We start from the raw sequence: 12,197 nt of genomic DNA, 5'->3' as shown, positions 1-12,197 counted from the left end.
GTCTATATAGTCAGCATTTCTGATACCTCTGTTTAACAGGTTTAATACCTTTGTTTTAGATGAATCGCTGCATAGAACCAGCTTGTTCTTACCACTGATGAATGTTTTAATTAAGCATTTTCACATTACAATAATGAATTGCCTTTCTGATATCATGGAACTGATGACAATAACATTGTTAAATCATATACTAATATATACTATGCCTAGAAAAAAATCACTAATTATAGAACTTTTAAAGTGCTACATGATTTATATCAGATTTCTTTGAACATTGAGCATTTTCAAAAGTATGAAATTCTTCTCATCTAAACGCACATTTGTATTTTTCCATTTATATGAACATTTTGATTAATGTTTCACCTAAAAAGGAAGTTCATTGTATTTGCAGTTTCTTTGACAAGTTACTGAGTTATTCTCTTAACAGTTTTATTATTATTTTCCCTTAGGGTATTAAAGATTATAATATTCTTACAAGGATCACTCAACTAGGAATAATTATTTCACTGATTTGCCTTGCCATATGCATTTTCACCTTCTGGTTCTTCAGTGAAATTCAAAGCACCAGGACAACAATTCACAAAAATCTCTGCTGTAACTTATTCCTCGCTGAGCTTGTTTTTCTCGTTGGGATCAACACAAATACTAATAAGGTATGTACCTTGTTCTTAGTCTCTCTGTTTATTTTCTGAATTTGTACTTTCCTAAATACATATGTCATAGAAACATGAATTATAACTAAGGGCTTAATGGGGTAAACACTCTATATGCTTTGTTCTTAAGTCTTTTCTAAGTTTGATAATGTCAACTTATCTAAGCAACCTGCTTACCACTTCCATTAGCCACAAGGTCCCTCATTACGATGAACTATTGGGACAAATGAAAACTTTGTAACAAACTGAAGAAATAACTTTTTTTGCTTTGTTTTTACGTGGATATTAAATAAAGACAGAAGAGAGAGAGAATTGGAAGTAAAGATTATCTTAACACAGGGACTTAAAAGCAGCCAGCGTTCATAGGCTGAAATATGATAAATTGGCTCTCCCTCATAACTGCACTTCCCTAACTACCCATTTCCCTCCATTATTGATGTAGGGCCTTACCAAATAGTTTCCATATTGTGTTAGTCTGCGTCCTCCTAGAAGCAGACACTAAAATGGGATGAAATACGCAATAAATTTATTAGGCGGCATGGTTGTGAGAGAAAATGGGAAGAGAGACGAGGAGAGCCATTAGACCAAGATGCAGGTCTGACTCTGAACGATGGAGAAAAGGAGGAAAGGATGAGTGGGTGGAGGTGTTTGACACAGCAGTGCAGTTCTAAGGAAAGTTCAGCGTGGTTGTCAAGGAGTCCTTTGAGAAGACCATGAGCCAGAGTCACATGGCAGAGGAATCCTTGTCTGTCAACAACAGGAATGTCCTAGTAACTCCGCTGTGCTCAGTCACTGGCCGGCAGCGGCCTGTGGGAAATGTGAACACAGCAGTGGCTTTCCAGGTGCAGCACCTGGAGCCCCAGGTCCATTACCCTCCCTGCAGTTGGAGATTGGAGAGGTGCATTCTCAGAAAACATTAAATTGCCTCTATATTTCCATCCCTGTTAGAAATCTTTCAAGTAGTAAAACTAGCCATCAGTTATCAATGTTTTCTTCTGAATCAGATGCCACAAAGCATCTATTTTAAATGGCATACACTAGGCAATAGACTCCATATCTGTTTTTTGTTTGACACTGGTATTCATAACACCTTTCCATTTTATATACTTCCCTCTATCCTACAATGCCTATCTCCTCCTTCAGCTTTGTCCCAGCATCATCCTCACCCCAAACTGTTCCTTATAGTGTTTATTTTCAATTCTATTTCACCTATCAAATTCTTCCCGTTTTCAAGCGATATTTCAAATCTCACTTCCTCACTAAAATGGTTCCCAAATTTTAATCACCAGTGATCCCTCTGTTCCCAACTGTCTATAATATTCTCTGATATATTTTATAACTTGTTATGCTTGAATTAGACTCTGTTTTAATAAGTGCAATAGGTATGTAAGTGTGTATTAAGTTATCTCTCCAGTAATAGACAGTGCTGGTTCTATTAATACAGAAATGTATAATGGCTTGTTCTGTTATTCCTTATAAGCCTAACTCCCGTTCTTGGTGTGAAGTAAGTACTAAGAAATAATATTAAATGAAATCCATCTCAGATTTACCTGAAAATCTTATAGCTTAAAGTGACTTTATAATGGATATTTTTGTAAAATATATCAATCATTTGGCTGTTTTCAAATTCATCATTTGTCAACTAATCAAAATGTTTGTTATGTTTGTTTAGCATAGTATTAACAGTAATTTTCATTCTTTGAGCATAAATAAAATAAAGGAGAGTAAAGGCATCTCAAAAACAGAAATCAACTTAAATCACAACATATTCACTAAGATATCATGGTTTACATGTGAATAAGCCACAATTTATCACATAACATAAATGTATAAAAAGTACAAATCTCTAAACAAGAACGGTAACTTCCTTCTGTCACAGGATGGGTAAATGCGTCACATCCATGAAGCATAGATTTAAAAGAAATCAGCTGGGAATAGTACATCCTAAACTGACACTTGACAGGGATATTTTAATGTGATCAAGCACTATAGAAAGTGGCATAGCTTATGGAGAAAGTCCAGGTCTTATGTTATGATAGTGTTAAAGCAAACGTTGCTATGGTTTCTTCCCTTCTTTGGTTTCCAGCTCTTCTGTTCCATCATCGCCGGGCTGCTGCATTACTTCTTTCTGGCCGCCTTTGCGTGGATGTGCATTGAAGGCATCCACCTCTACCTCATCGTCGTAGGAGTCATCTACAACAAGGGGTTTTTGCACAAGAATTTTTACATCTTCGGCTATCTCAGCCCAGCTGTGGTAGTTGGATTTTCAGCCTCGTTAGGATATAGATATTATGGCACCACCAAAGTGTAAGTTCAGACGATCTCTTAGGTATTTGAAATGTAATTGTAAATATGCTTTGTAATCATTGAAAATTTTGCTTTGTGGAACTCCTTTCAAATTCATTTATAGGTTTTTATCTATTGTTTACTTTTCAGATGTTGGCTTAGCACAGAAAACAACTTTATTTGGAGTTTCATAGGACCGGCATGTCTAATCATTCTTGTACGTATATTTAAGATTGTTGTTTGTTAGAACTCAAAAAATAATTAGAAGGTGCTTAAAACTCTTGGCGATTGGCATTACTCTGAGGGAAAAAAATAATTTTGAGCACTTTACCGTATGTCGTTTACTAACATTTTACATATATTGTATCACTATGGAGAAAAAATATATACATCTTTAAACTCAAAGCTCTTACAATTTCTTTGCCCCTCTTGGAGGAGGATATATTTCTGCACAACATATAGGAAAAGCATTGTTCACTTATCAGTAGTATCTCAGCATGCTTCAACACCGAGAGTGTGCCAGCAAGCTGATAATCTGGCCTTTCCGGGGTTTATGTTATTTAATCTTCTATTGATGATCAGTGATCTTTGAAGATTAGACTGTCATCTTTATAGTTTTCTCATCCTTATGTACCCTGTCATCATGAAAGTGATTTTAAACTAAATTGCGACGTCAGAGACAAGAACCCACTATTTCTCCTGAGCCGACAAGTCATATTGATAGTCCTATTTCAGCTAGGAAGAGGGCCTTTTAATTCTTATTGGAAGTGGTTTCAAACCTACAAATTTGGCAGGTGTTATATGTTCCATTCTAAATAAAGACATTTTTATACGTCTCAAGAGCATTTCTAAGTGCTGTAAGTTTTCAAAGCCATTCTAAATATAATGGTCTGTCAATGAATCTGGGAGGTCTGACAAGGCTCTAGAATGGAATGAATTGTCAGTGGAGGAGTTGTGACAATGTTTTGGACAACTTTTTCACATATGTTTTGACCATAAGCTAGCTATCTTTTTTGAATTTTTTTCCTCTCATTCTTTCCCCATGATTTTTATGGTTGTGAGGAAACTGCTAAATGGAGAAAGACTTGAAATGCAAAGCAGAGAATTTTCATCAAGGTTTATTTTTTAATGGTGTGGGAGAAATAAAGTGCATTCTGACGCTATATTTCCTAATCATCGCAGAAACTTGTTTATAATTCTCACAGTGAATCTGGAAATATAAAACGAAGCCATTGGCTAGATTTCAACTGAAACAGAGTTAGTTTACTATAATTCCAAAATTTTCAGCCCACATGAGAATTCAGACTGAATGATGTCCCATTCACATATTTTCATGTGTTGCCCCTATGAGTATTTTGTGTGAAAACACTTTGTACATATTCTAATTTTACTGATTCCATCTCTACTGAGTGGACCATCTCTGATACTGTTTTGTGCACGACAAAGATCTATGCATCAGTCATTCTTCTAGTTTGGATGAAAAGTAGTGGGCTAGAAATTATATTGAAAACAGGAAAAATAGAATCGTATTTCTCTAAAGTAAGAAAGGGAAAGTGTTCTCTGAAATGGTTTTTAACTTTTGCTTCTGTAAGGGAAAAGATAACTTTGGATTATATTATAGTAGAGTCCACAGACTTTAGATGGGGCTTATCTAAAAATGAGTCCTGCAAACCTTCGCAGAAGCCTAAATGAACAATGTCACACTGTTCTAGTCTGGAGTTAATGAACCAATTTATCTTCCATACAGTTTCAGTATGATAATCATTCCGTTTAACCAGAGGGTCAGGCTACTTAAGAAATGGATGAGGTACCTCAGTTTTACTTTAAAACTGCATATGGTTTATCTTTTTTTGGTATCATTAAAAATAGCAGAAATTCCTTAAATAATTACTAAATTGAAGTGAATTCATTTACTCTAGTTATCCCTGGCTTTCTGTGCTAATGCTGGCATGTTCTTATTATTATACAGCTGTGCGATGCAGCATTAACTGAGACTTTTGCTGCTGTCCCAGAATAGTATCGAGTTCAAAGATAAAGTCAAAGAAATACTGAGCACCAAACAAATTGAGCCACTGACAATTTAGGCTTGACGCTTCCCACAGTTCTTACAAAGAGACAATAGGACCAGCTGTAGCCTAGTAACAGGACCGGAGAAGGGGACCCGACGGGTAGTGGCTCAGAGTTAGGAGCCCTTGACCTTTGGAAGAATACAATGTTCCCTTGTAAAGCTTTTCCCTGCCAGTCAGGAAAAAAGTTAGTTTCTTCCCCATCTCCTTGAAGATAAGTTGTGGAGGAGTACCCCAAAAGTTTTGTAGAGAATGCAATCAGAAATAGTAAGAGTAAAATTATCATCCTGATCCCAGATTAAATGCTAGTGTAACTGGAATATTCATGTCTTCTTCATATATAAGAAGAGCAGAGCGTGATGAGCAAATTTTTATGAGAGTTTGACATATGTTCCTTGACTTTGGGTCAAATGTGAACATAGAGACTAGACCTTATTTGCAGTTTCCTGCAGGCTGCATGCTCACTGGACTATCCCTTGACAGCAGGGAAGTAAAAGGATTATTATATAGTGTGGCTAGGAATAAAATTATGAGGGAACACACAAAGACTCAGCTATCCTATAAGCACAGAAAATTTACAGAAGTAGTTGGACTACCCAGAAGGTTGTCAAGTCAAGTGAAGCTATACACAACAAGAGAAATGAGTTGAATATAGGTGAGGTTGAATGGTGACATGGCTGTCACTCTCTGAAGGATAGAAGGGGTCAAGATGGAAATGAAATACTATGAACACCAAGAAAATCACATATACCATCTAAGTGGAAGCCATCACATAAGCCAAGATTACTAGCAGTAATAGAAAACAAATTAAACCCAAGTGATGTCATGAAGTTCCCTCCATCACCGAAAGGTGTTCACCTCCCTCTAGCCCCCAACAGCAGAGGAGTTGAACTTTGTCAATGGAGGGGCAGTAGCCTAGAACCAACCATACGGCCACCACACTTGTCTACACAGATCTACTGAATCGAAAATCATCATCCTATGTTTGGGGATATTCTGGTAGTAAGTAAGACCACCTATGTTAATTGAGTAGTCCGGGCATGATGGGAGTACAAAAGAAATATAAGAATTATCCCGTACTGGCTATAGTATCAATGAGGAGAAAGCAAGATAAATAAATGACAAAGGACAATATATAATTAAATATAAGTGATACTGATGAGATGTGGGAGAGATCCGTAGGGGCTGTGATAATCATTCAACAAGTCTTCATTGAGATGGAGGGACTTATTTGTAGATGGGGCAAGAGCAGCTTCTGCTTTAAATGATAAGGAATTGGCAGAAGATTCTTAGTGTAAGCTTGCCAGATTCCCTCTGAGGGAAAACATAGGATGTAGAGAAATAGTTGCCGTTATAAACAGGATAATACCAGAAATCACCAAAGTATCTGTCTGTTGTTAAGAGTATTCAAGAATCATCTTTTCCTAGATCATCACTCTCTAGTCTAGATGTCATTAATTAATCAAATTTTTACCTCCATAAACGTATCCATTTCTTCTCCTCTACTCTCATAGTCAGGCCACTGCTATCCCTTACTAAGAGTCTAGTATTAATAACAATAAAGCATTATTAATAACAGTAATAGGGCTTTTAAAAATATACAGTCTATTGAGCTACTACTTTTGAAATGCACAGCTAATATTTTAACACTCAATCTCTTTAAATCATTTACATAGTTATTATCACACTTTATAGTTAACAAAAAATAGGATCTGATTCAAAATGTTAAGTGATTGGCCCAAAGCTTTAAGTCCACAAATAAATACTGAGGCTAGAACTTGAAACTATTTCTGTCTTAATCTAATGCCCGCCTTTTCATACTACCTTGCCACTTTTGCAGTTGCCTTCTAATCTATCATTCTGCTGTCATTCTGTCCCATTTCATTTTAATTTATCCATAATAAACTGCCACAAACTCAGTTCAGATAATGGGAAGTATTAATAAGAAAAATAAGATCAGTAACGTTAAGCGCTAGTGTATTCTTGGCACTAATCGATACATTCTCCATGTGTTAGTGCATTTAATACAATCCTTCAAACAACTGTTAAACAACAAAATTCAAGGGAGTAAACTTTAAAGATCTTATGGGCTTTATTCAACAATTCATGAATTGGGCAGCATCCAACCTAGCAGACAGAAAGAAGCTCTCAGGAGGTGTACAAAATGAAAGACTCTTATAGGCAGAAGAGAGCAGGAACAAGGAAGTTATACTAGGCAAAACATAGGTTGGTTATTGTGTGGTTACTTTGCTTTAGAGGATAGCAGGGGTCTCTCAGGCAGATTACCTAACTAGAGCTGGTCAGGCAATTCCTAAATGATTGGTTTAAGATTCTATTTCTCGAAGAGCCAAAACTATAATTAAGTCTCAGTTTGGTGATGTGGGGTTTAGCACAAGCAACTCCATTTTGAGCCTGTTGTCTTGTTTTTAACACAACTCAAAAATAGCTCTGTGTATGTGACATTTACTTGATTTTGAAGTTAGAGAAATTGAGGCATAGAGTGATCACATACCTTACTCGATAGCTAGTAAGTAACTGAGCTGAAAGTCACATTCGTGAACTTGAATCCATGGCCTGCCTTCTTAATTGCAGTGGGAGGTCCCCTTTGCCTGTAGTCCAAACACCATAGACTGGTCCTCAGTAATCCAGCTGAACCTTGCCGATTTTCAGCGTTTTTCACACTGTGCACCTCCACAAAAGAGCTCCTCTGAGACCTTTATCCTCCGTAGAATACCTGCTGTGCCTGGATATTTTCTTTTTCCTTTACACTCAATAATCCTGCCACCTTGTACAAGGTTCCGCTGCCCGAAATCTTATCGTTAATTAATTCACAGCCTCATGAAAACCTTTCCAGCTTTGCAACTAATCTCTTTCTCCACATGCTCCCATAGAATCTCCATTCTAACCCTGTGTGGTACTTTTAATGTTCTATTTTGTTGCACATGATAATTTTCTGCATGCGTTATTCTACCAATCCCCCACATCCAAACACCAGGACATTGAACCATGAGTTTCGTGATTCATTGACCATATATTGCTCAGTAATGCCACTCTGTTGCATGACCTTAAGGGCCACCATTGCACAGATTGCAATGTGATTCTCTATGGAGCAACGTTCATGTTGCATTCTGTTAATGATGAACCCTAGACAGTAAACTATGTGGCCCTCTTTTTGGTCACCTCATAACATAGAAGTACTTTGTCTTCAGTAATTATCTGTGTATTTTAATTGATCTGTTAATAAAGACCATGGTAATAAATGAGGCAGGAAGAAACACCATGTGAACTTTCTCAAGCTATGTGACTACTCATAGCTTCAGAAAGATCACATGGTGTTTCTAACTTGTAAAATGAAGATAATGATGCCAACCCTACACAACAGGCTATGGTAAAAACAAGATAAAATTTTTATAAGAAGTATCCATGCTTTAAAAATTAAAAAAGAAAAATACACAATAATTGGAGGACAATTTTATGACTCTCTTATTTTTACCTTTTGCATTAAAAATTAAATCAAAAAACTAATTTTAAAACCATGATTTGTACAGCCAAAAATTGTATGCAAGGGAATGTATGTGTGGCCAATATATTGTGTGTGTATATAAATGTGTGTATGTGTGTATATATATATATACATATATAAATATCTATTTAGGCGTAGATCCTAATTTTTTAAATATTGGTGAAGATGTGACAGCTTGTTTAATTACAGCAAGATATGATTATAATATGTGTGCATGTTTCTTCATGGAATTTGTTAGAAGTACACCCTGCTAGAAAAAGTTTAACTGTTGCTGAGCAAGGGCTCGCCACCCAATGCACACAGAAGCTGACACCATGGCACACCAGCTTTTGAGGAAAGAAAGGCTTTGTTCAAGGTCAACATGCAAGGAGATAGGATGCCAAGCTCTCCAATCTGTCTCACCCATCCAGGGGTATAGAGTTGCAGGCATTAGGGAAGGGCTGCCTGGTATGCAAGGACAGGCAGGATGAGTTTCAATTGGCAGGTCAAAATTTTCTCTTCTGTACATGCTCCTGGCTGGTTTGCAGCCCCTGAGAAATAGCTTTAACATTGTGTTGTTAAGATGGGGTCAGTTATGGGAGGTTACCGCAAAAGTACAGTAACAAGGGTAAAGTTGTTATACAGATTTAAGGCATTGCCTTCTTCAGTGATAAGAGTTTCTAAAGATTGAGTGTCATCCTCCTCTTCATGGCACAGAGAGGGAGACACCCTTACAAATGGAGATTTCTGTTATAAATGTAAGTTTCCCTTACACAAGTAAGCTTCTGCTAGGTTTGCAGAGCTCTTCCTGCGTTGGCTGTTTCTTAATAATCACCAGCTCAAAATAGCCCTTATGCCAAACAGGCATATTCTGGGGTGGCAAATTCTGTTCCTGGTTTTATGGTTACATAACTAAAATAAAGTATGGACTATTTTAAAGAAAAACAATAGAAATTTAATAGAATAAATAGTATTAATTTTCCAGAATAAAGACAAAATGTAAATAAATCTTCAAATTTAAAGAATTAGTGATGACTTTGTTATGCCTGGCCTTAAATGAGGGATAAAATTGCTTTCACAGCTTTCTCTGAGCAAATCTGGGAAGACTTGTACCCCAGAGAAGATGTTTCTGTAGAACAACTAGCAGTAGCTTTCATTTTTATATGGAATCCTTGCATTTCTTCTGTAGAGTAAATGATATTTGCTTGTTTTTATGAATGGAGCCCTGGTTTGGGATTATAATGTGAAATGCCTTTAAAACAATATGTAAACGAGTAAGAACTGAATTAGTTCAGCACTGGTGGCTTTTTCTACCCTAGGTGTGTGGTTTCAAAGGAAGATGCAAGCTTTCAATCTACTCTGATAAATGTCAACTACTTAGATTTTTGAGCAGCAATATTTTCTGCATTGATCAACTGAAAGTACTTCCTCAAGTGTTGACTCATTAATATTAAGAATTTCTTAGAATTCTGAAGCATGAACCAGCGACCCCACTGATTCCATCTACGAATCAGTACATTTAGAGTGTTAAGATTATAACTATACATGAAAAGGCCTAGCCATGCTTTTGAAAGACTGAGCTGTACAAGAAAGAGGCTTCTAAATCTTTGCAAAGCAAGCTGCAAACTGAAGATAATTTCCATAATTTATTTCTTTCTCCAATATTTTTAATCTTTAATGCTGAATTCTTTCAACTAAAACTGTGCAAGTGATTAGATTCAAGTATACAAATACAAAGAAGAGTTTGTGAAAATAATTTAACTTTTAAGTAGAAATTGAAGTTTTCCATAGACATGTTCAGTTTTGAAGAATAGCATGTGCTTGATTGAGGCAAACACTAATTAAGCCATGTCCAAATAAGGCGCTTTCCTTAAAAAATGAGAGCTTTCATGGGAATTTCAATCACAGCTCTTGTAACTGAGTGTTTCTACATTGCTAGTCTTTTCCACTTCTTAGATTTGCCCAGAATTTCACTCAGCTTTTTGTAGCAGACTCCTCTACATGTTCTTTCTGTGTCGACAGTCTCTTAATTCCCTTTCACCAGGAAACACCGATTACAACCTACTCAAAAATGAATTCCTCGCATAACCTTTACAAGATGCACCATGTCTACATATTTATTATTGTGATGTATTCATATTACTTTTTTAATTTTACAGATTGCCCAAGCTTGAAAGAAATGCAAATATTACAAGACTATGTAAAGTAAAAAGTGAACATTTCATCTCACACTTAAATCCTCAATGACTAACTACCCTTTTTCTTAATATTTACTGTATACCCTTTGGGACCTTTGTATGCATACACACACACACATATGCATATATGTATACATATATATAAATTTAAGCAAAAAATTTGATTACAAATTCAAATAACCTGAATTATTTATAATTTGCAATATAATATATTCACTCTTCCTGTTAAATTATACAACTCTACCAGTTTTTTATCATTGCATGAGTATGCTCTAATTTATTTAACCACTTCCTTATTGATGAACATTTAATTTGTTTCCAACATTTCTTTATTACAAATAATACTGCACAGAGAATCCTTGTTCCCGTGTAGTTACTAAATCTATTATATAAAATCGTTAGGAAGTGCCTCTTGGAAACGCGAGTAGAGGCAGATTTTTAAATTTGCAAAATGCCTCCAAAACATTGACTTCAACTGATACTTCCATCAACAATATATAGAATGTTCTTTTTATGACATTTTTGCCAACGCTGGATATTATTATCTGTCGTGGTGTCTAACTAGCTAGGTTGGAATCTATAAACCAAAATGAAGGATTATGATAGACTAAGGTTCTGCCGCAGTGGCGCCATTCACACTTTGGACCTAATCTTTGTTGCGGGGCCTGTCCTGTGTATTATAGGGAGCTTAGTAGCATCTCTGGCTTCTACTTGACAGATGCCAGTGGCACCACCATCACCTAGTTATGACAACCAAAATGTCTCCAGACACAACCAAGCGTCCCATGGGAAATAATATCCTCAGTTCTTTTCATTGGGAACCACTGGTCGAGACTTGGATATTAAGTATCTTGTATAGGAGTACATTTTGCAGCTTTCTTTAGATGGTATAAATATAAGAAAGGAAATTAAAACCATGGTTTGGGCAATGTCCTTTAGATAACCCCGTTGAAGCTATATTAGAAATACCACCCATTGTAAATTTTAAATATTGTGGATAACAGAATCAACATTTTAATTACATGTTTTAATTCAATGGCATCATATTTGTTAAATGCATTTTTTAGTGACCTCTGTAGTTCAAGGCACTTTCGTATTCTAACCTTTCCTCCGTATTATGTATTAATAAGCATTTCAGTGCCTGTAACATTTAGCTACTTTTTTCATATTATTCTGACCTTCTTGAAACTATAGGTAGCTGGAATTTTAAAAAGTGTAGTTAAAAAAAAACAACATAAATAATACATTTGTAGTTTTCAATGTATTTCTATACACGGGAGTTATATTCTTACTGGAAATACCTTCACAGATAATCTCCTCGGGACTTGTACTAGAAAATTTCTTAAAAATTGAATACCTTTACAGAAATTAGATATCTCAAAAAATATTGAAAAACAAATCCCTTGGGTCTCTCAAAACCAATTAAAAATACCTGGCTAAAGTGAAGTTCATCACTGGTATCTTTTTATAAATGTAGCTTCACAGTGAGAGA

At 35.9% G+C, this 12,197-nt stretch overlaps 1 protein-coding gene across 1 annotated transcript in view; it reads left to right on the top strand.

Moving 5' to 3' along the window:
• ADGRL4 (adhesion G protein-coupled receptor L4) overlaps nt 1-12,197 on the top strand; it is a 106,580-nt gene that overhangs the window by 78,164 nt on the left and 16,219 nt on the right. The window contains exons 11-13 of the mRNA XM_046645735.1: nt 450-653; nt 2,740-2,960; nt 3,090-3,156. Of these exons, the coding sequence (XP_046501691.1) occupies nt 450-653; nt 2,740-2,960; nt 3,090-3,156 (492 nt within the window). The remainder of the gene's footprint in view (nt 1-449; nt 654-2,739; nt 2,961-3,089; nt 3,157-12,197) is intronic.

This window comes from Equus quagga, chromosome 18, assembly GCF_021613505.1.
Source record: "Equus quagga isolate Etosha38 chromosome 18, UCLA_HA_Equagga_1.0, whole genome shotgun sequence".
Taxonomy (NCBI): domain Eukaryota; kingdom Metazoa; phylum Chordata; class Mammalia; order Perissodactyla; family Equidae; genus Equus; species Equus quagga.
Note: the sequence above shows the minus strand (reverse complement) of the source record. Positions and strands in the feature narration are given on the sequence as shown.